Source organism: Bos taurus, chromosome 3, assembly GCF_002263795.3.
Source record: "Bos taurus isolate L1 Dominette 01449 registration number 42190680 breed Hereford chromosome 3, ARS-UCD2.0, whole genome shotgun sequence".
NCBI lineage: Eukaryota > Metazoa > Chordata > Mammalia > Artiodactyla > Bovidae > Bos > Bos taurus.
The window spans coordinates 86066971-86089661 of NC_037330.1; the positions used below are offsets into that span (position 1 = coordinate 86066971).

Genomic DNA, 22691 nt, shown 5'->3' on the forward strand with positions numbered 1-22691 from the left:
GAGAAAAGAGGCTGAGTAGCTTGGTTTACGCGGGAGACCAATAAAACTTCAAGACAAGAAGTTTGCACCACTTACGTAGGCCGCAGGCGTCCTTCCGTTCTCCCAAAGGAGAGGAGACACTGAGGCCTCCCCGGTCAGATCTTAGAAGCCCAGGCAAAATTAGTAAGCATGGTGGGTTCTGCACTCCAGATTTAGACTCAGCCACAGTGAGAGAGAGAGCGACATGGGGAGACCAGTATTTCGAGAAACTGATCCCAATTCTTTATTTTCCATGGTCTACTTTTATACACTGAGAGGTTATGCAAAAATCACATGGGGTCAGCAGTCCTGACTTTTATCAAGTCAGGTGCTTCATACAAATGTATACGGAGGTCTTAGGGGTGTTACATCATCTTCTGGACAGGCAGCCTGCTGACAATTTATGACCCTCTCCTTGTGACAGCGGTCAGTCAACCAGGACACTTATTTCTCCAGGGGTGATTATTCTTAAAACAGATGCCACCCAAATAAAGTTACATTCCTATAGGGTGAGGGTGTAGTGGGTTTTAGTTAAGGAAAGAATTTACTTAGCCTAAGGTCTAACGTGATTAATATCAAAGGTTAATACTTATTTCTTCTATATATTCATTAATGTGTGTAAGGGCAGGGGATATGGAGTCTTAGCAACAAACATTGGCTCAACAAATGAAAAACCCTTCACCAATACAATTTCTAATCAGCCCATTATACTTATACTAATAGTTTTCTAACTTTTCTAAGGAACCTGTTTTTAGAAGGTTTAAAGCATCTCGTGCTTCTCATGGTTGGGAGGCTGTGAGCAATCACATGTGGCCGGACAAGCCTGTCAGGCAGGCTAGAGAACCTTCAGAGGAGTTTGTAGGTTAAAACACTCTTGTCACGCCCAGGAGTTTTTATTAACTGGAGCTCTAAGTTAACTCCTTCTCCGAAAGAGGTGATGGGGGACAGCCCCCCGTAAAGTCAGAGGTGTAGGTGGGAGCACTAAGTAGTAAAGTAGGCAGGCTCTGGTTATGGGGGTAGATGCTCGAGGATTTCCAGGGGGACTCCTGAGGCTCGATCCCGTCTTTGTGTATGTCGAGCCTCCTTCCTCATGACCTTTGCCATGGGCGGAGTGCCTCACTCTGGCCCCCAACATTGTTCCATGTTCTAGCTATTGTAAATAGTGCTGCAGTAAACAATGAGATACATGTGTCTTTTTTGATTTTGGTTTCCTCAGGGTATAGGCATAGGAGTGGGATTGCTGGGTCATATGGTGGGTTTAATCCTAGCTTTTTAAGGAATTTCCATACCATCTTCCATAGTAACTGAATCAATTTACGTTCCCACCAACAGTGCAAGAGTGTTCCCTTTTCTCCAGCATTTATTCTTTGTAGACTTTTTGATGATGGCCATTCTGACTAGTGTGAGTGATATCTCATTGTAGTTTTGATTTGCATTTCTCTAATAATGAGAGACATTGAGCATCTTTTCATATGTTTGTTAGCCATCTGTATGTCTTCTTTGGAGAAATATCTGTTTAGGTCTTCTTCCCACTTTTTGATTGGATTGTTTGTTTTTCTGTCTTTGAGTTGTATGACCTGCTTGTATATTATGAAAATTAATCCTTTGTCATTTGTTTCATTTGCTATTATTTTCTTCCATTCTGAGGGTTGTCTTTTCACCTTGCTATAGTTTCCTTTGCTATGCAAAAGTTTAATCAGGTCCCACTTGTTTACTTTTGTTTTTATTTCTGTTACTCTAGGAGGTGGGTCCTAGAGGATCCTGCTTTGATTTATGTAATTGAGTGTTCTGCCTGTGTTTTCCTCTAATAGTTTTATAGTTTCTGGTCTTATATTTAGGTCTTTAATCCATTTTGAGTTTGTCTTTTTGTTTGATGTTAGGAAGTGTTCTAATTTCATTCTTTTACATGTAGCTGTCCAGTTTTCACAGCACCATTTATTGAAGAAGCTGTCTTTGCCCCATTGTATATTCATGCCTCCTTTGTTAAAAATAAGGTACCCATAGGTGCATGGGTTTATTTCTGGGCTTTCGATCTTGTTCCATTGATCTGTATTTCTTTTCTGTGCCAGTACCATCTTTTCTTGATGACTATAGCTTTGTAGTATAATCTGAAGCCAGGAAGGTTGATTCCTCCAGCTCCATTCTTACTTCTCAAGATTGCTTTGGCTATTCAGGGTCTTCTGTGTTTTCATATGAATTTGTTCTGGTTCTGTGAAAAATGTCTCTGGTAATTTGATAGGGATCATATTGAATCTGTAGATTGCATTTGGTAGTATAGTCATGTTCATAATATTGATTATTCCTACCCAGGAACATGAAATATCTCTGCATCTATTTATGTTGTCTTTGATTTTTCATTAGTGTCTTATAATTTTCTGTGTACAATTCTTATATTTCCTTAGGTAAGTTTATTCCTTGGTATTTAATTCTTTTTGTTGCAGTGGTGAATGGGATTGATTCCTTAATTTCTCTTTCTGAGTTTTCATTGTTAGTATAGAGAAATGCAAGTGATTTCTGTGTATTGATTTTGTATCCTGCAACTTTGCTAAATTCACTGATTAGCTCTAGTAATTTTCTGATACTATCTTTTGGGTTTTCTATGTACAGTATCATGTCATCTGCAAACAGTGAGAGCTTTCCTTCTTTTCTGATCTGGATTCCTTTTCTTTCCTTTTCTTCTCTGATTGCTGTAACAGGACTTCCAGAATGATATTGAATAATAGTGGTGAAAGTGGACACCATTGTCTTGTTCCTGATCTTAGGGGGAATACTTTCAGTTTTTCACCATTGAGAATAATATTTGCTATAGTCTTATCATTTACGGTCTTTACTATTCTGAGGTAGGTTCTTTCTATGCCCATTTTTTTGAAGGATTTTAATCACAAATGGGTGCTGTATTTTATCAAATTCTTTTTCTGCATCTATTAAAATGATATGGTTTTTATCTTTCAATTTGTTAATATGGTGTATTACATTGAATGATTTGAGTATATTGAAGAATCCTTACATCCCTGGAATAAACCCAACTTTATCATTATGTATGAGCTTTTTGTTGTGTTGCTAAATTCTGTTGCTAAAATTTTGTTGAGGATTTTTACATCTATGTTCATCAGTGATATTGGCCTGTAGTTTTCTTTTTTGTGTGTTGTCTTTCCCTGGTTTTGGTATCAGGGTAATGATGGCCTCATAGAATGAGTTTGGAAGTGTTCCTTCCTCTGAAATTTTTTGAAAGAGTTTTAGAAGGACAGGCATTAGGTCTTCTCTAAATGTTTGATAGAACTCTCCTGTGAAGCCATCTGGTCCTGGGCTTTTGTTTTTGGGGAAATTTTTGATCACAGCTTCAATTTCAGTGCTTGTGTTTGGGTTGTTCATAATTTCTATTTCTTGCCAGTTCAGTGTTGGAAGATGGAACTTTTCTAAGAATCTGTCCACTTCCTCCAGGTTATCCATTTTATTGCCATAGAGTTGTTCATAATAGTCTCTTATGATCCTTTGTATTACTGCATTGTCTGTTGTAACCTCTTCTTTTTCATTTCTAATTTTGTTGATTTGATTCTTCTCTTTTTTCTTGAAGAGTCTGGATAAAGGTTTGTCAATTTTGTTTATCTTCTCAAAGAATAAGCTTTCAGTTTTATTAATCTTTACTATTGTTTCTTTCATTTCTTTTTCATTTATTTCTGCTTGGATCTTTATGGTTTCTTTCCTTCTGCTAATCTTTGGATTTTTTGTTTTGTTTTTCTTTTCCCAGTTGTTTTAGGTGTAAAGTTAGGTTGTCTATTAGATGTTTTTCTTGTTTCCTGAGGTAGGATTGTATTTCTATAAACTTCCCTCTTAGAACTGCTTTCGCTGCATCCCATAGGTTTTGAGTTGTCATGTTTTCATTGCCATTTGTTCCTAGAAATTTTTTTATTTCCCTTTTGATTTCTTCAGTCACCTGTTGGTTATTTAGAAATGTATTATTTAATCTCCAAGTGTTTGTGTTTCTTACCATTTTTTCTTGTAATTGATATCTAGTCTCATAGAACTGTGGTCGAAGAAGATGCTTGGTATGATTTCAATTTCTTAAATTCACTGAGGTTTGATTTGTGACCCAAGATGTGGTCTATCCTGGCCAATGTTCCATGTGTACCTGAGAAGGTGTATTCTTCTGCATTTGGATGGAATGTCCTGAAGATATGAATGACATCCATCTATCTAATGTATCACTTAAGACTTGTGTTTCCTTATTAATTTTCTGTTTTGATGATCTGTCCACTGGTGTGAGTGGGGTGTTAAAGTCTCCTACTATTATTGTGTTACTCTCAATTTCTCCTTATGTCTGTTAGTGTTAGTCTTATGTACTGAGGTGCTCTTATGTTGGGTGCATAGATATTTACAATTGTTATCTCTTCATCTTGATTGTTCCCTTGATCATTATGTAGTGTCCTTCCTTATCTCTTGTAATATTCTTTATTTTAATGTCTATTTTGTCTTATATGAGGATTGCTGCTCCAGCTTTCTTTTACTTCCCATTTGCAAGGAATATATTTTTCCATCCTATCACTTTCAGCCTATATGTGTCTTTAGATCTGAAGTGGGTTTCTTGTAGACAGCAAATATGGGTCTTATTTTTGCATCCATTCAGCCAGTCTGTGTCTTTTGGTTGGAGTATTTAATCCATGTACATTTGAAGTAATTATTGATATATGTGTTCCTATTGCCATTTTCTTAATTGTTTGGGGTTTGATTTTGTAGATCTTTTTCTTCTCTTATATTTCTTGACTATATAAGTCCCTTTAACATTTGTTGTAAAGCTGGTTTGGTGGTACTGAATTCTCTTAACTTTTGCTTGTCTGAAAAGCTTTTATCTCTCCATCAACTTTGAATGAGATCCTTGATGAGTACAATAATCTTGGTTGTAGATTTTTCCTTTTCAGTACTTTAAATATATCCTGCCATTCCCTTCTGGCCTGCAGTTTCTGCTGAAAGATCAGCTATTAAGCAAATGGGGTTTCCCATGTATGTTACTTGTTGCTTTTCCCTTGCTGCTTTTAATATTATTTCTTTGTGTTTAGTCTTTGTTAGTTTGATTAGTATGTGTCATGGTGTGTTTCTCCTTGGGTTTATCATCAATGGGACTCTTTGTTCCTCTTGGACTTGACTATTTCCTCTTCCATGTTGGGGAAATTTTCAACTATAATCTCTTCAAAAATTTTCTCATACCCTTTCTTTTTCTGTTCTTCTTCTGGGACCCCTATAATTCAAATTTGGGGCATTTGATATTGTCTCAGAGGTTTCTGAGACTATCCTCAGTTCTTTTCATTATTTTTACTTTATCTGTTCTTCAGAAGTTATTTCCACAATTTTGTCTCCCAGCTCACTGATTCATTCTTCTGCTTCAGATATTCTGATATTGAATCCTTCTAGAGTATTTTTAATTTCAGTAATTGTGTTGTTTGTCTGTCTTGGCTTATTCTTTAATTCTTCTAGGTCTTTGTTAATTGATTCTTGCATTTTCTCCATTTTGTTTTCAAGGTTTTTGATCATCTTTACTATCATTATTCTGAATTCTTTTTCAGGTAGTTTGCGTATTTCCTCTTCATTTATTTGGACCTCTGTGTTTCTAGTCTGTTCCTTCATTTGCATAGTACTTCTCTGCCTTTTCATTATTGTTTTTTTTTAACTTATTGTGTTTGAGGTCTCCTTTTCTCAATCTTCAAGGTTGAATTATTTCTTCTTTTTGGTTTCTGCCCTCCTAAGTGTTGGTCCAGTGTAAGCTTTGTATAGGATGGGATTTGTGCTGAGTTTTTTGTTTGTTTGTTTTTCCTCAGATGGGCAAGGCTGAGTGAGGTGGTAATCCTCTGTGCTGGTGATTGGGTTTGTATTGTTTTGTTTGTTTAGATGAAGCATCCTGCACAGGGTGCTACTGGTGGTTGAGTGATGCCATATTTTGTATTCAAGTGGCTTCCTTTGTGTGAGTTCTCACTATTTGATACTCCCTGGGGTTAGTTCTCTGGTAGACTAGGGTCGTGGAGTCAGTGCTTTCATTCCAAAGGCTCAGGGCTTGATCTCTGGTCATGAACAAAGATTCCTCAAGTGGTTTGCTGTGGTATTAAGTGAGATTAAAACAAATACCCCAAACCAAGAACCCAAAGATGAACCCCCGACAAATGGCCGTTACAAAATCAGGTAAATAATAATCAAAATAACAGAATATACACACACATATATATACCCGTAAGTAAAGTCAAAACAGTCCAATGAAAATAAAGTACAGTAGATTGACCAGGTGAACAAAGGAAATAAAAAATTGTATTTATCAGTTAAGAACAAAACTAACTAAAGCACAAACTGGAAAACAAAACTAAATCAAGGTGCAAATAAAGCAATGAAAGCAGACCTAACAAATATGTTGAGAGGAAAGAAAAGAAAGAATAGATATGCAAAGTTAAATAGTCATGGATGCAGAAGATTTATATACATTAATGATTAACTGCAAAATGAAGAATAGTAGGAAAGGCAAACCAAGGAATAAATGTAGAAAAATATATAGTAGGTTTAAAAAATTAAAAATTAAAATTATAAAAAAAGAAAAGAAAAAAAAGAAGATTAAAAAAAGGAAGAATAAAGAAAGAAAAAGGAAAACTCCACAGAACTGCAAAAGCCCAATATAGAGGCAGAGGTTTATAACAACAATAAAAAGTGTCACTGAATACACACACACACACACACACACACACACATATATATACACACCCATAAGCAAAATCAAAACAGTCCAACAAAAATAAAGTAGAATAGATTAACCTGGCGAACAAAGGAAACCAAAAATTATATCTACCAGTTAAGAATAAAACTAACTAAAGCACAAACTGGAAAACAAAACAAAAGCAAGGTGCCAATTGGGGAATAAAGCAATGAAAATAAAACTAACAAATATGTTGAGAGGAAAGGAAAGAAAGTAAAGAAAGAATAGATATGCAAAGTTAAATAGAGGTAGATAAAGAAGATTTATATACATTAAAGATTAACTGCAGGGGAAAAGAACAGTAGGAAAAGCAAACAAAGGAATAAATATAGAAAAATAATAATAGGTTTAAAAAGTCAAAAATTAAAATAAAAAAAAACAAAAGGAAAACTCCACAGAACTGTGAAAGCCCAACATAGAGGCAGAGGTTTATAACAACAATAAAAAATGTGAGAAAAAAAAAAAAGCTCAAAAGCTTAATTAGATTTCATAGTGCCAATAAAATCAACAACTACAACAGAAAGGGGGGAAAAAAGAAAAAAAAATCCAAAAGAATCTACAGAACAAATCAAAACACAAGAATAATAAATGTTTTTCCTGAATCATTGCTGTCAGAGTCCTTTTCCTCTCTGGGAGTCACAGTCCACCTCACTTCTCTAGGATGCCCTCCAACACTATGCTGATCTCTGGACCTGCTGTGGGTGCAGCTCAGATTCTAATCTGGTCCCATTCCTGTGTGTTCTTCCCTCCAGTGTCCACAGCTAATAGAACCAGTGCATTTTCTTTTGTGCGAGCTCTCAGTGTCCTTTTACATATTCCATAGGCACAGAGACTGCCTAGTTGATCATGTGGGTTTAATCTGGAGCTTGTACAGCTGGTGGGAAGATTTTGGGTCTTCTTCCTTGGCCACACTGCCCCTGGGTTTCAATTGTGGTTTTATTTCCACTTCTGCATGTGGGTCATCCATCGTTCATTGGGGTTTGCTTCTGAGGCTGCCCTGGAGGACTTGGGTTTGCCCTTGTGAAGGTCAAGTGCAGAGGTGGTCCAGCTGCTTGGGTCACAGGGGTTCTGGCAGCACCAGGTACTCAGAGGAGTTGGCGGCTAGGGCAGCAGGAAATATAGTGCTCTAGAAGAGTATGGCAACCAGTATTGGCCAATACGTTCCAGTATTCTTACCTGGAGAAGCCCCCTAACAGAGAAGCCTGGCAGGCCACAGGGTCTACAGGGTCACAAAGAGTTGGACACGAATGAAGTGATCCTGTTTGCATAGATGCAAGACTTTTTTTTTTTTTTTTGGCCTGTGGCAGCTCTGCCCCAGTGAGAGTTGAGCATGAAGGTGGCGCAGCTTCTTGGCTTGCAGGGACCCTGGCAGCACCAAGTGTGTGGGGACACGGACTGCCTCCATCGCAGGAGTTATGACCCTCTCAGAGTCTTTTTTCAAGCCTCTTGTAGCTGGTGATCAGAAGGCCTCTTTAGCCAGCCTTTCTCTGTAGCTCTGCTCATTCAGGCACTTAGAGGGCTCCCTTGCCTGGGGTCGTTTTCTGTTGTTGGGCACGTCAGGCACACAGAGGGGCCCACCTGGCTGGCATCCTACTCTGTAGATCTGTGTATCAGGCACTTAAAGAGGCACCCTGGGTGGGGTCCTACTCTAGTTCAGTGCATCAGGCGTTTGATGGGCCAGCCTCTCTATTGTTCACACCGATGCTGGTGTGTGGGGAGAGAGAGGCTATGGTGAATGTTCCAGACACTACTGCGTGACTCAGAAGTATTGCTTTGCTTCCATGGCTGCCCAGGTTTTCTCCACAGGCATTTCCCACCATAATCTTCTTGTTCACATCCCCTCGATCTGTCTCTCTGTAACCAGCAGCAGCCCTCACCCTGGGATTGCTCCACAATCCCTAAACTCCATCTCTCAGCCATTGCACCTTCCAGGGAACCTATGTCCCTGTCCAATGTATGTGTGGCTGCAGCAAGGACTGTCTGGTTTTCATTCCATTTAGGCTGCCACAGATCAGCTGTTTCACTCTCAGCCTTAAATGTTTCTCCTCTGACTCATACAATTGCCCCAATGTGGGGATAGGACCCCTGCTTCAGTTCCCCCACCGGTTGAGGGCAGGTCCACTCCTAGTTTTCCCCCTCATTCCTTCATCCTACTGAGTTTTGCATGGTTCTGGATATTCTTTTCTGCTGGTCAGGCACTCCTGTCCACTCACAGCTGGTGTTCTGCATGCACATCTCTGTTCGAAGGTGTATTCCTGGTGTATCTGTGGAGAGAGATGTACTCCATGTCCACCTACTCCTCTGCCATCTTATTCTCCTCCTCAAGCTTCTGTGAGGCTTCTTTAAAGAGAACCATAAAGGTGTGTGTGGTGAGCTCTTCAAAGCATTTTGCCCATGGATTGGAGCACGCAGATGTCCCCTGCCGGCTCCTGGCTTGGGGTGGGACGGTGCTGCATCGAGCTCCTTGCAAGCACCCATGGTCTTGCTGATCTGCTCAGGAGAAGCAGTCAGTGTGAATGGTCTCTCTTGCTCTTTTGATGATCCAAAAGAGTTGGCAATTTGATCTCTGGTTCCTCTGTCTTTTCTAAATCCACCTTGAACATCTGGAAGTTCTTGGTTCACGTACTGTTGAAGTCTCTTGGAGAATTTTGAGCATTACTTTGCTAGTGTGTGAGATGAGTGCACTTGTGCAGTAGTTTGACATTCTTTGGCATTGCCTTTCTTGGGGATCGGAATGAGAACTGACCTTTTCCAGTCCTATGACCATGGCTGAGTTTTCCAAATTTGCTGACATATTGAGTGCAGTGCTTTAACAGCATCATCTTTTAGGATTTGAAATGGCTCGACTGGAATTCCATCACCTCTAGTAGCTTTGTTCATAGTGATGCTTCCTAAGGCCCACTTGATTTCACATTCCAGGATGTCTGGCTCTACATGAGTGATCACACCATTGTGGTTATATGGGTCATTAAGATCTTTTTTGTATAGTTCTTGTGTGTATTCTTGCCACCTCTTCATAATATCTTCTGCTTCTGTTAGGTCCATACTGTTTCTGTCCTTTATTGTGCCCATCTTCACATGAAATGTTCCCATGGTATCTTTAATTTTCTTGAAGAGATCTCTAGTTTTTCCCATTCTATTGTTTTCCTCTATTTCTTTGCACTGACCACTTAGGAAGGGTTTCTTATCTCTCCTTGCTGTTCTTTGTAACTTGGTATTCAGATGGGTATATCTTTCCTTTTCTCCTTTGCTTTTAGCCTCTCTTCTTTTCTCAGCTATTTGTAAAGCCTCCTCAGACAACCATTTTGCTTTTTTTCATTTCTTTTTCTTGATCACTACCGCCTATACAATGTCATGAACCTCATCCATAGTTCTTCAGGCACTCTGTCTATCAGATCTAATCCCTTGAATCTATTTGTCACTTCCACTGTATAATCATAAGGTATTTGATTTAGGTCATACCTGGATGGTCTAGTAGTTTCCCCTACTTTCTTTAATTGAGGTCTTTGGAAAGCCCAAATACTGCCTTTTCAGTCTAATCTCTATGCTCTGCCCATATCTGAAAGACCTGTACCCGATAAGAAAAAGAAGCATTGTTTTCTTAATAGCCATACAATGTCCAGTCCACTACTTCTTTCCCAGTTCCCCAGTGCAGAGCACAAGCGAACATGAGTCAGATGCCAAAGGTTAGCCTCAAGTGGAGGACTTTGGCCAGGATTCCTTCCTCCTCCCTATTTCATGCACTTTCAAATGTTATTTGTAAGATGCATGGGAAAGGCCAAATAGGTTGTATGTCCTTTAACATAGTAAGCCCTCTGGCTAATACTCATCACTGCCACAGTGGCATAATTTTTGACTCATTTTCAACTCTTGCAGTTGAAATAATTGTGCATTTTTCTCTGTCTCCTATTTCACTTTATCATTATACCGTTAATAGAAGCATTGATTTCTCCTGAGAGGAGGCGATTTCACTTGTTATAAGGTGTGCAGGTGTGCGACCACACACAGAGGAACACTGACACTTTGAAGCTTCTCTAGCAAAGTGGTGAAGATGCTGAAGTGCCATGAGGAATGGCCGCTGGAATCAGAGAATTTTAACCTAAAAAGGAGGATGTTGATGGGAAATTATGAAAATTGTTGTACTGCAGAGAAATTCATTTTATTCTTTATGATAACAGTACAAACATTTGTTGAGGATTTCTTCTATGACCTTTCCATCTCACATAGTTCATAATGCCAGTTGAGGGATGGGTATTGAATGTAGTTTGAAAGGTTTAGTAACTTGGTCAAGTCATATACATAGTAAAAGGTGTGGCTAATATTGTAACCCAAATATTATTATATTTCCAATATAATAATATACTGTTATAATAATAAATAACAGATTCTCCCAAAATATAGAAGTAAAGAGGATGTCTCAATTTTCACCCATCCACGGTGACAAGAGATTCCAGCACTTGGGGCAGGAGTATGCTAATGATACTGCAATAATAAGCCTTGGCCTGCTGAGATGGTCAAAGGAAAAGTCATTTCTCTTGGGGGAATCTCTCCTCCCATGTTCTCACTAGGATGAAGCCTCCTATGTTGTGGCAACTAAGAACCATCTGGATAAGTCAATAATCGCTGTATTTTTTAGCATAAGGGTGATGCTACTTCAAGTTTCCAGGAAGAAAACCTCATCTACAACACCCTGGACCTCTTCCTTGCTGGAACAGAGACGACTTCAACCAGCCTGCGCTGGGGGCTGCTCTTCATGGCCCTTAACCCCGAAATCCAAGGTGAGCTCATTAGTGGATGGGCTGGGCCAGGCCAGTATGCTTCCATAAATTAGTTCATCTATAGGGAATGTTGGTTCACTCTCACTAATAAGAGGAATCTGAAGCTCAGAGAGCTTTCCAGCAGGAATGTTGTTGAGCAAGAGTTTGCCACCTAATTTGTCTCAGAGTAGGGCCCACTTCCCACTTTCATACCTCCCTGAGAAGCTAGTCTGGAGAGCCTAAGATAGCCATTTTGATGCTGGTTATTTCATTCCTTAACTTAACCAGGCTCAAGGAGAGTTATGGAAAAACAGAATAATAGAACCACCTCTGCTTTTTTCAGAAAAAGTCCAAGCTGAGATTGACAGGGTGCTTGGCCAATCACAACAGCCAAGCATGGCCGCTCGAGAGTCCATGCCCTACACCAACGCTGTCATCCATGAGGTGCTGCGAATGGGGAACATCATCCCTCTGAACGTGCCCCGGGAGGTGGCAGTGGACACCACCCTGGCTGGATACCACCTGCCCAAGGTAATTAGGGACTCACACCAACAGCCTCAGATCTCCAAGCTCATATTTTAAATGGTGGGATTCTCACCTGGAAAAGCGACCTGTTTTCTTGTCTTAGCGAAACACTTAAATGGGGAGAGAGAGATATAATTACTGACCTAATACTGGATATCTCTCTTCATGTGAGGTCTTCAGAACATTATCAGATCAATGGTAATTGGTGTTCTGAAGGAGAATGGAAATTCCTACGTCAAGCACGTTCAGGCAAAGGCTGAATTCTCTCTGCTGTGAGATTTCTCATTCTTTTTACTGCATGATGTGCAGGCAGCAATTCTCAGTCAGCCTTTGCCATGAAGTCCTTTTCTTTGTCATGGGAGGGCTTCTGATAGGATAGTGACTTGCCAGATTTATTTTTGGAAAATTCTGCTTCACAATCCTAGGGCTATAGAATGTTAAAATGTGAGGGACAGTTGAGACCTCCTGGGCCATCACATTAAACTGGTGTTTCTAACATAATATCCCCACAGGTATTGCCTTGACTTACAGTCTGTTGATGGGACTACCTCACAAGAGAATCAATCCAAGCCTGTGCACATTAAATATCACAAAAGGAGAGAACTAATGAATGCTTTTTAAGGAGTGGTTATGTACTATGAACTATATAGATTCTTTCAAAATGTCTTAATTCTCAATCATTCTCTTATCTTCATTTTACGAATTTGCATCAAGGCTCAGAGCTGATTGATCTTGTATTTAAGATCCCTTGGCTACAAAGTCATATGAGTTGGGTTAAAGAAATAGAAGTGTTCTGATGCCCAGGTTCATCTTTTTTGTACTACACCATGTTCTCCCACTGGAGTTGCTTCATTTGGCTTGATTTCAAGAGAGTGTTCCTGCAATTGTTCTCAGCAGGGCCCTGTTAAATTCCCTCTCCTCACAAAGGCAATTCTGCTCTCTCTCTGCCCATCACTCCTAAGGATCTCAGCAAACAGCTCTCCTCTGCCCCATAGTATCTCACCAGAACACTGCACATATACAGTACCTTGCTTTCTCGCCACCTTGGTCTATTTCTGTGGATCCAATCCAATCTGAGTCCCTCTTTGTGTATTGAACCTGGTGTTGATCTCAAGGCAAAACTGGAAGAACCTCCCTTTGGGCTCGTCTTGGTCATGGTCCCTGCAGCCCTAGAAAAAGCAGCTATTCCCGCAGTGATTGCATTTACTATTTTCTTATTGATTGACCATTTTATGGGTGAATTCTGAGGTCTAAATGATATTACGGGTGATCTTCACATATTCGTAGCAATTCAGTTAGCTCCAGAGAACCATCCTAGCTCAACAGACTGGTTCTACAAGATTTTTTTTCTGATGTAGTATTCTGTGAGGACTAGAACAAATCTCTGGGTGGGGAACTTGCAACTGGAAAATGATTACAATACAGAAATTCTGCCCACAAGAGTGAAAGTCCTGAGCCCGAAGGAATCTGGCTTTGAATGCCAGCAGCTTTTGATTGCAGGAATTCCACAGGGCTACAGGAAATATCAACTCCACTCTTGGATCATGTGCACACTAGCACTCAGGGGAAAACAGCAGTGACCTCATAAGAGACCGGACCAGACCTACCTACTAATATTGGAAGGTCTCCTGCAGAGGGAGGGGGCGACCAGGGCTCATGCCAGGGACAAAGACCCTGGCACCAGCAGGTCTAGTGAGGAAGCCAGGAAGCCACCATGTAGAAAGTTATGGGAACAAGTGGTATGATTGAGAAACTGAAAGAGGCTTGATATAGTGGGAGTGCAGGCAGAAGGACCATGACTCAGATAGAGGGCAGGTGATGTGTCCTTAATATAAGAGTGCTGGGAAATACTGGAGTGTATCTATCAGGTTCCAGATGTAGTGGATGGATAGCAGTGACAACCAAATCATGTCCAGACCTAACTCTGCTTTCCGTGTGTGAAGCACTTTGAAGCGGGGAGAGGATATAGAGTTGTAGTTAGGCCTACTGTAGGAGTGTGGACAACCAAGGTAGTAACTTGGACCAGGAAGTGGAGGACATAACATGGAGGTGATAGAATCGAGAGGAATTTCAAGGAAAAGTGGCCAGCCTGGTGAAGGATGGGATGAAAGCAGAATGAGGGAAAGGGAGGCACTAAGGAGGACTCCTGGGTTTCTTGCTGGGCACTGGGAAGGACAGTGGTTCCTTTCACTAGGTGACCTGATTCTGTCATTAAATCTTCTGTGGAATGTGCTAGACAATGACGGGAAGAGAGTTGGAGAATCTTAGATGAATGAGACATTTTTCATGTTGGAGAAGCTGCCATCTCACTGAGCAACTGGGTTGATTTTGGTCCAGAACTGCCTGCCCACTGTCACATTATTCTCTTATTGATGCACACACCTTCCTTCCCGAGTTCTACACTGGCAAGTCCCTGAAGGGATCCATTCTGCACTTGAGTAGCCACACTTCCCTGATAAAATTCCCAGCAGACAATTTCAGTGCACCATTGTAAGCTGTCCCATGGCAAGGAGCATGGTGCTAGGGGCTGGCTTCAGAAGGTGGTGAGTTGGGGAGACGGAGGGAGTTCAGGGTGCTGTCAGCCCTGGAGCCTGGGCTGCGTGAGCAGGGGGACTGCCTCTGCACACATGTGTTGTGTCCTGTCTTGCATGAGTCACTTCTGTCTTCTCCAGGGCACCATGGTCATGACTAACCTGACTGCACTGCACAGGGACCCCACAGAGTGGGCCACCCCTGACACCTTCAATCCAGAGCATTTTCTGGAGAATGGACAGTTTAAGAAAAGGGAATCCTTTCTGCCTTTTTCAATAGGTGAGTAACAAGAAATAGGAGCATGGGGACCCAGAGTTCCTCTCTCTGCCCTTCCCTACTCTTCTTCTTGTGATGCTTTGCTTTAGTTGGAATGTCTCCAGACAGCCCTACCCAGCATGAGTCACTCTTGCAGCTGTTTGTACCTCAAGGTTCCCTAGGCTGTGCATCACCAAAACTCATGCCCTTACTTCCTAAGCCCTGGCTTGACTCTGATGGAGATTTCAGCTTCAAGTTGTTCCCTCCCTAGAAACTTGGGGGATAGGAGCTTAGCCTCTGCCTGTTACCCACAAAGAAGATTGGACACTCACCATCTTTATTGAGCTTTAAATGTTCTGAGATCTTTTTAGGGCCTCCCACTCACAAAAACGTGAAGCTAATTGCTGAGAAAGGGATGGGGAAGGCTGCTTCCTTAGCACTGTGGGCATCACAAGTGATTCTAAGTACCATGGACTTAAGTAGATGAGATTCCACTCTGTAAGTTCTTCCTGCAGAGGTCGTTTTGCCTTTTTAAATGAGATGGTTAGATAAGCATCACCGACTCAGGGAACATGAGTTTGAGCAAACTCCCAGAGATTGTGAAAAACAGGGAAGCCTGGTGTAGTGCAGTATGTGGGGTCACAAAGAGTCAGACACAACTCAGTGACTGAACAACCACCACCCTTTACAAATCTAGGTGATACATTTATATGATGCATAACTTGAAATATGAATGAGAATGCAGAGAAAACTCTTTCTCTCTTGTTTCCCAGCCAGCCAGCCAGTTGGGTGTTTTACTCATAATATTGTAAAATGAGTAAGAAAAATTCTTTTTTGTATACCAAATAAAGAGTTAGTTATGCTGCTGAGATCATTTCAAATTGTTTCCTAAGTCCTTATATCTATAAATGCTTCCTGAGCATATATTATGTCTCAATTATGCAACCCTGTGAATATGACAATAATTAGGTAGAAAAAAGACCAGTGCAACTTTCATGGACCATGTGTTCTAGTTTAAGGTTACAAGGTTCAAATTCCAATCACCACACTGGGGATAAGGCTCAAAAGTGGAGCTTATCAGGGCCAACTATGGGATCTACAGTCTTAAAGCTCACAGGGCACAAGTAGAACTCAGGTTGACCAGGTTTATCAAATAGTAAAGCCTGTGCTCTTCTAGCAGTGTCTCCCCCAAAAAGTAACTAAATGCTACAGTAAGTTGACACTTGAAATTCATAATAGTTTTCTTATCATTGCTGCTGCTGCTGCTAAGTCACTTCAGTCGTGTCTGACTGTGCGCCCTTGTAGACGGCAGCCCACCAGGCTCCTCCATCCCTGGGATTCTCCAGGCAAGAACACTGGAGTGGGTTGCCATTTCCTTCTCCTTTTCTTATCATTAAATTAAATATGGACTGACTTTCTGTGACAGTATAGTTTTGCTGATCATGCCACAGAGGCACAGAAAGGGAGGGACTGGAATTTGAACTCATGTAGGAGTGATTCACAGCCCAGGCTTTCCTGATGTAGGACACTGTCCTGCGTGTATCTGAACTGACTCTGATTAGATCTTCTGTGTCTTTCTTCCTCTGGTTCTATGCTACCTTTGCTCACACTGGACAAGTAACTTTCTAACATGAAAGCAGACATGAGATATAGGAAAACCTTCCAGTTTTCCTATCTACAAGAGCTTTATATTTCCTATCATAGAACAAGTTTCAGCTGTTTTAAGTATTATAATTATTCTTGCTTCACTGTTTTGTTGTTGTTATTGAGAGTTGTAATGCATCCTTTTAATTACAGATTTCATTTGCAAGCAAATTATTTTATTTTATACTTACAGCAACCCAGTTATTAACAGTTAGGAAAGCAATTAGTAGCTCCTTTCTCAGTGAAAGGAAATAAGAAGATAAGGTTTTTTCTCATCCAAGGTCATGTGCCCAAGGAATTGGCTTAAAAGGGCTGAAGACTCAACTTTCTGGTTTCTTTTTTAAAATTTTTGTTGAAGTATAGTTGATTTACAATATTGTATTCGTTTTAGGTGTACTGCGAAGTGATTCAATTATACATATATACAGGCTCCTCTGTCCATGGGATTTCCCAGGCAAGAATACTCGAGTGGGTTGCCATTTCCTTCTCCAGGGGATCTCCTCCACCCAGGGATCGAACTAGCATCTCTTATGTCTCCGGCCACTCCTGCGTTGCTGGCGGATTCTTTACCACTGAGCCTAAAGAGGCACAACTGTAATTGCACTGGGAAATACAAAGTAGCAGAAGTTACACCCAGAATTAACTACAGAGGGTCATCTCAGTGACAGTGTGCAAGAGAATCTTTACAGAGATAGTGAGCAACTACATCAAATGTTAACAAGGGTTTTTTCTGGATTGGGGGATTACAAACATCTTTAATGTCTTTATACTTTTTTTTTTTTCATTTTTGCAGTTAAACATGTATTACTTAGGGAGAAAGTAAAACACCCCCAAGAGAGATGATGGTAGAGACCAGTGTGGGGTGTTGTAGCCCAAGTCGGGGCAGAGGGCGTCATGAAGGGGAGGGGCTAGGGGAAGCCTGGAGCAGGTGATGCATGGCTGGGATGAGATGGGGTCGGCCCTGCACGGGGAGCCCTGGCAGGGAGCTTCCCGGTCGTGAAGGAGGGAAACGACATAGCGAAAAGGTGCCTTGCTTTAACACTGACTTTCTTTTACTTCTCAACAATTTTTTTTGAAAATTGAAAGAGATAAACACAGAGTTTTGCTTTTGTCCTTTGCTAATGGATTTTTGATAAGACTTTCGGCTCGACCGCACTTATAGGTCAACCTTGGCCCTCGCTTGTTTCCTCTGTACCCGGCCCCTTCACCCTTGCTCACCTGTCTGAGCCCTGAAGGCACTGAATGTGTGAAGGTGGAATGAGCTTGGAGGGCTTCTGTTACCCCAGGTGGCTGTGATCAACTAAGCTGAGTACGTAAAGGCCCAGGGCCAGGCAGGCCTGCCATTTGCTCAGGTTTTGCAAGACGTGGTGGAAGATTTCCGTCCCTGCTGACACAGACCACCTAACCAGGTAACTCACATTTTTGTCTTTCAGGAAAGCGGATGTGCCTTGGAGAACAGTTGGCCAGGACTGAGTTGTTTATTTTTTTTACCTCACTTCTGCAAAAATTTACCTTCAGGCCTCCAGAGAATGAGCAGTTGAGCCTGAAGTTCAGAGTTAGCTTGACCCTTGCCCCAGTCAGCCACCGGCTCTGTGCTGTTCCCCGAGGGTGAAGTTGTTGGGGCGGGGGAGTGAAGGAGAGCAGGAAGAATGGGCCTGTCCCCGCTCAAGGCTCGGGGCCTGCTCAGAAGTGAGGGAACAGCATCCAGCACCTCTAGGACAGATCATAGGAACCAGACACAGGAAACTGCATTCAGGCTTTACCGTCTCCAGTGGGACCTTGAAGAAATCAGTTACGCTGTGATTCCATTTTCATCCAGAAGATTTAAAGTGGACAATGATTCCTTCTCTAAAGGAAAAATTGCTGTAAATATCAGAGGAAAGAATGGATTTTAAGTGGTTTGGAAATCATAAAGCACATCATAAAAGTCATAGCTCTGATCTGCTTCCTTCTATGACCTTCCTTAGATGAGGACTTGCTTCTGGCCTGTTGAGATGGCCTGGGTCAAACTGGTGCCAAATGGTGGATAAGAGTTAGAAGTTGGGCCCGGGGGCAGCCACTGACCTAGGCCAGAAAGGCCCTCACACTGGTAGCACTGAGCAAGCTTATCCTGCTTCTCCCTCAGACTAGCTCCTGGGAAGTCAGCAGGGCAGGTAAATTCCTGACAAATAGGGTTCTATGGAGAAACGATTCATCTGGTTTACCTACGGAAACACTACCTTGGCGTTGGACACCAGAGCTAAGAAGAATGTGAGCAAAATAAAGTAAACCTGGAAGGCAGGTTTGGGGAACAAATGTAGACGTGTTTTCTGTCTTTTTATGTGCCTCTTTACCTTAAACCCCATCTTGGGCATTTATTCCCAAGCCCCATGTTGGGATAACGATATGGTGGGTGTGATCTTTTCTTGAAAACTGATTGTCAGCTTTTGATTGACAAGTTAAGTCCCAGGCTTAACACAATTGATCAGCATTTTGCAGTGTGTGTATAGGAAGAAACTTTTTTAAAATGTGCATATCTATTATAAATTTTTGCTTTGCCATTACCATCCATGGACAGAGGAGCGTGGCGGGCTACAGTCTGTGGGGTCGCAGAGTGGGACATGACTGAGCGATTAACACACACACATTACCGTAAAGTTTTTGTATAGCAATCTATATAGCTGTAGATCAGCAACTTAGAGCAATCATATATATTGCTTGCTGATCTCTTAATTCCAATTGCATTTTAAACACCCTGCATTTGTACTCTCTGCCTGTGATTACTGTTTTTATATCATATTTTACATCTAATTGCTTGCTTTTTGTGGATGCAAGTGATTTTACTACCTTGTGAAAGTCACTCAGTTGTGTCCGACTCTTGGCAACCCCATGGACTATACAATCCAGGGAATTCTCCAGGCCAGAATACTGGAGTGGGTAGCCTTTCCTTTCTCCAGGGGATCTTCCCAACCCAGGGATCGAACTCAGGTCTCCCGCTTCGCAGGCGGATTCTTTAGCAGCTGAGCCACTAGGGAAGCCCAATCATGAACTTTTTTTCACTGCCTTAGTCTTTTAACCTGCTCATCAGTTTAGGATCAGATGGTTTCCTACCTTTACTGTTTGCCTTTACCATACTTTATTGTTTCTATTTTATTCTGCCTACAGAAGTTCCTTTAGGATTTGTTGTAAAACTAGTTTGGTGCTGAATTCTTCTAAATTTTCCTTTTGATTTCTCCATTAAATCTGAACATGAGCCTCTCGGAGTATTATTGTTGCAAGTTTTCCCCTTTCATCACCTTAAATATGACATGCCACTCCCTTCTGACCTGCAGATTCTGCTGAAAAATCATCTGATGATTTTATGGGAATTTCCTTGTATTTTATTTGTTGCTTTCCCCTTGTTGCTCTTAATATTCCCTTTTCTTTTTTTTTTTCATTTTGATTGTGATGTGTGTGTGTGTGTTCCTCCTTGAGTTAATCCTGTATAGGACTCTCTGGAATTTCTGGACTTGTTGACTGTTTGCTTTCCCAGGCTAGGGAGTATTTTCAGTTATTATCTTTCAAGTATTTCTGAGGTTCTTTCTTCTGTTATCCTTATGGGACCCCTATAATGTGAATATCACAGTTGATGTTGTCCCAGAGGTCTCTTAAACTGCTCTTATTTCTTTTCATTTTTTTCCCCTTTATTCTGTTCCATAGCAGTGATTTCCACTACTCTGTCTTACAGCTCACTGATCTATTCTTTTGCATCATCTGGCCAACTTGATTTCTTGTAGTGTATTTTTCACTTCACTTATCATATTCTTCAACTCTGCTTTTTTGTTCTTTATATTTTCTAAGTATTTTTTAAACTTCTAAGTTCTCACTCTGAATGTGAGAATGTGCATACATTCTCTTCCTGAGTTCTTTGATCACCTTTACGTTCATTACTCTGAACTTTTTTTCAGGTAGACTGCCTGTCTCTACATCACTTAGTTCTTCTGTGATTTTATCTTGTTCTTTTGTCCCATATGTATTCCCCTGCCACCACATTAGTTTTTATATGTATGTGGTAGGTTTGTTATGCTTTTCAATCTTGGAGATGTGACCCTCTGTAAGAGATGTCCTATGCATCTGAGCAGAGCCCTCCCCTCTCATCACTCAAGGGTCAGGGACAAATTGGTCCCAGGATAGGGTGTGGTGTACATGATGGTTAATATGGGGCTTATATAAAATATAGTTGTAACCGTCTATTTAAGATAACTTCACTTGCAAACAAATCTTTCTCTCCTCCCCCATTATATGGTAATGTCACAACTTACATCTGTTTATATTGTGTATCCATTAATCAATCTTTTGTACTAGAATGAAAAATGATTTACCACCACTGTAATAGTAATATAGAATTGTTTTTGTCTATATATTTACATTTATCAATGAGTTTCATAATTTCTTATGCTCTTATGTTGTTTAATATCCTTCAGCTTTTATCTGTGAAAGTCTTTTGTTTCCTCTTCATTTTTGAAGGACAGCTTTGTCAGATATAGTATTCTTGGCTAGCAGTTTTTTTCCCCCTGCAGAATTTTAAATATATCATCACATTCCCTTCTAGAGGGCAAGATTTCTGATGAAAAATCTGCTTATAGTTTTATGGGGCTTCCCTTGTACCTAACAAATCACTTTCTCTTTTGTTTCAAAATTCTGTTTAACCTTTTAATAATTTGATTGTAATGTGTCTTGGTGTGGGTCTTATTTTATTTGGTATCCTTTAGGATTCATGGACCTGAATGGCTGTTTCTTTTCCCAGGTTTGTGAAGTTTTCAGCTATTATTTCTTTGAATAAACTTTCCCTTTCTTTCTCCTCCTGTGCTGCTCCACTGTTTCACTGCTCAGTCATGTCCGATTCTTTATGACCCTATAGACTGTAGCCTGCCAGGCACCTCTGTCCATGGGGATTCTCCAGGCAAGAACACTGGTGTGGGTTTTCATACCCTCCTCCAGGGGATCTTCCCGACCCAGTAATCGAACCAGGGTCCTCCGCATTGCAGGCAGATTCTTTGCCAACTGATGTACCGGGGAAGTCCCCTCCTCCTCCTGGGACTCTCTGAACTTTCTGTAAGTCCTTTAAGCTATCTTTTTTCCCTTTTTACCCTCTGATTTCCAACAGCCAGTCTTTTTGGTTTGTCAATGCTTTTATCAGCTTGATTTATTGTTTTGAAGCCCATTAAAGTTTTTCAGTTCAGCTATTGTATTCTTTACCTCTGCGATTTCTGCTTAGTACTTTTTAAAATTTTCTGTGTGAAATTCTTTGTTCATGCATTCCTCTTCAGTCCTTGGTGAACATCTTTATGACCATTATTCTGAATTCCCTGCCAGGTAAATCACCAATCTCCATTTTATTTGGCATCAGTTTCTGGAAACTTATCTTGTTCTTTTATTTGGAACATATTTCCTTCTTTGTTTTCCTTGACTCTCTGTTGATTTCTACACATCAGATAAAACACCCACCTCTCCCAGGCTTCATGGACTTTCTGTGTATAGTATGAGATAAACCTCACCAATTATTCTGGCCAGAGATTCTGAGTGCCTCTCAGACTACTGTGCTTGTCCAAACTTTCATCTTTGTTCTTATTTCCCCCCAGGAAAATAAAGAATGTCAAGTCCTCAGAAAAGGTGACAAGTCAGTAGGTCAAATAACAGCTAGAAAACTTGGGGCACTAAATGAGTAAACCAAGTCCTTCTCTAAGTGAGACATCAGAAGCTGGAGTTTATCACTCACTTGCTATACAATGAACTTGGGTGAAGAACTGTGGCAAATTTCTGCACCCTTATTCAGACCAACCACTCTTTCAAATGGTTGCTTTGCTGTATTTCTCCCAGAGTCTTAGCAAATGCTGTGTAACGTTAGGTTTCATAGGTGGGTTAAAAGCAGTCCCTTGGGTAGCAGTTGGAAAGTGGGGGTCTTGATGTGAAGTTCAACTTCCTCTAGGGAGAAGCTGGGAGCTTTATTTTATCACTGTTGCAGGCAGGGGAGGGTAAGAGCTGCAGAAAGTGCCTGCATACCTGTTTAAACTCCCAGTAGACTGGTCATTGCCTGTCCTGCGGGCTCTCAGAGACAGGCAAGTCAGAAATCAGATCCTCAGGCAGCAACTGTAAGTCAGAGCACCAGTATGCAGTTTAACTCGTCCTAAAGTGTAGCTGAGAGCTGGGTATTTTGGAGTGAGCTGAGGAGTGTGATGGGAAAAGCATGCAGGGCCATTCAGAATTGTTGCTTC

The 22691-nt window shown here is 40.9% G+C and overlaps 1 protein-coding gene across 2 annotated transcripts in view; it reads left to right on the forward strand.

Moving 5' to 3' along the window:
• Positions 1-18753, forward strand: part of CYP2J30 (cytochrome P450 family 2 subfamily J member 30) — a 31870-nt gene extending 13117 nt beyond the window's left edge. The window contains exons 6-9 of one of the 2 annotated variants that reach the window (XM_002707809.7): positions 11382-11523; positions 11846-12033; positions 14700-14838; positions 17892-18753. In XM_002707809.7, the coding sequence (XP_002707855.2) occupies positions 11382-11523; positions 11846-12033; positions 14700-14838; positions 17892-18070 (648 nt within the window). In that variant the 3' untranslated portion in view covers positions 18071-18753. The remainder of the gene's footprint in view (positions 1-11381; positions 11524-11845; positions 12034-14699; positions 14839-17891) is intronic. The other variant, XM_059885337.1, reaches the window with a different exon arrangement.
• The last annotated feature ends 3938 nt before the right edge of the window (positions 18754-22691 follow it).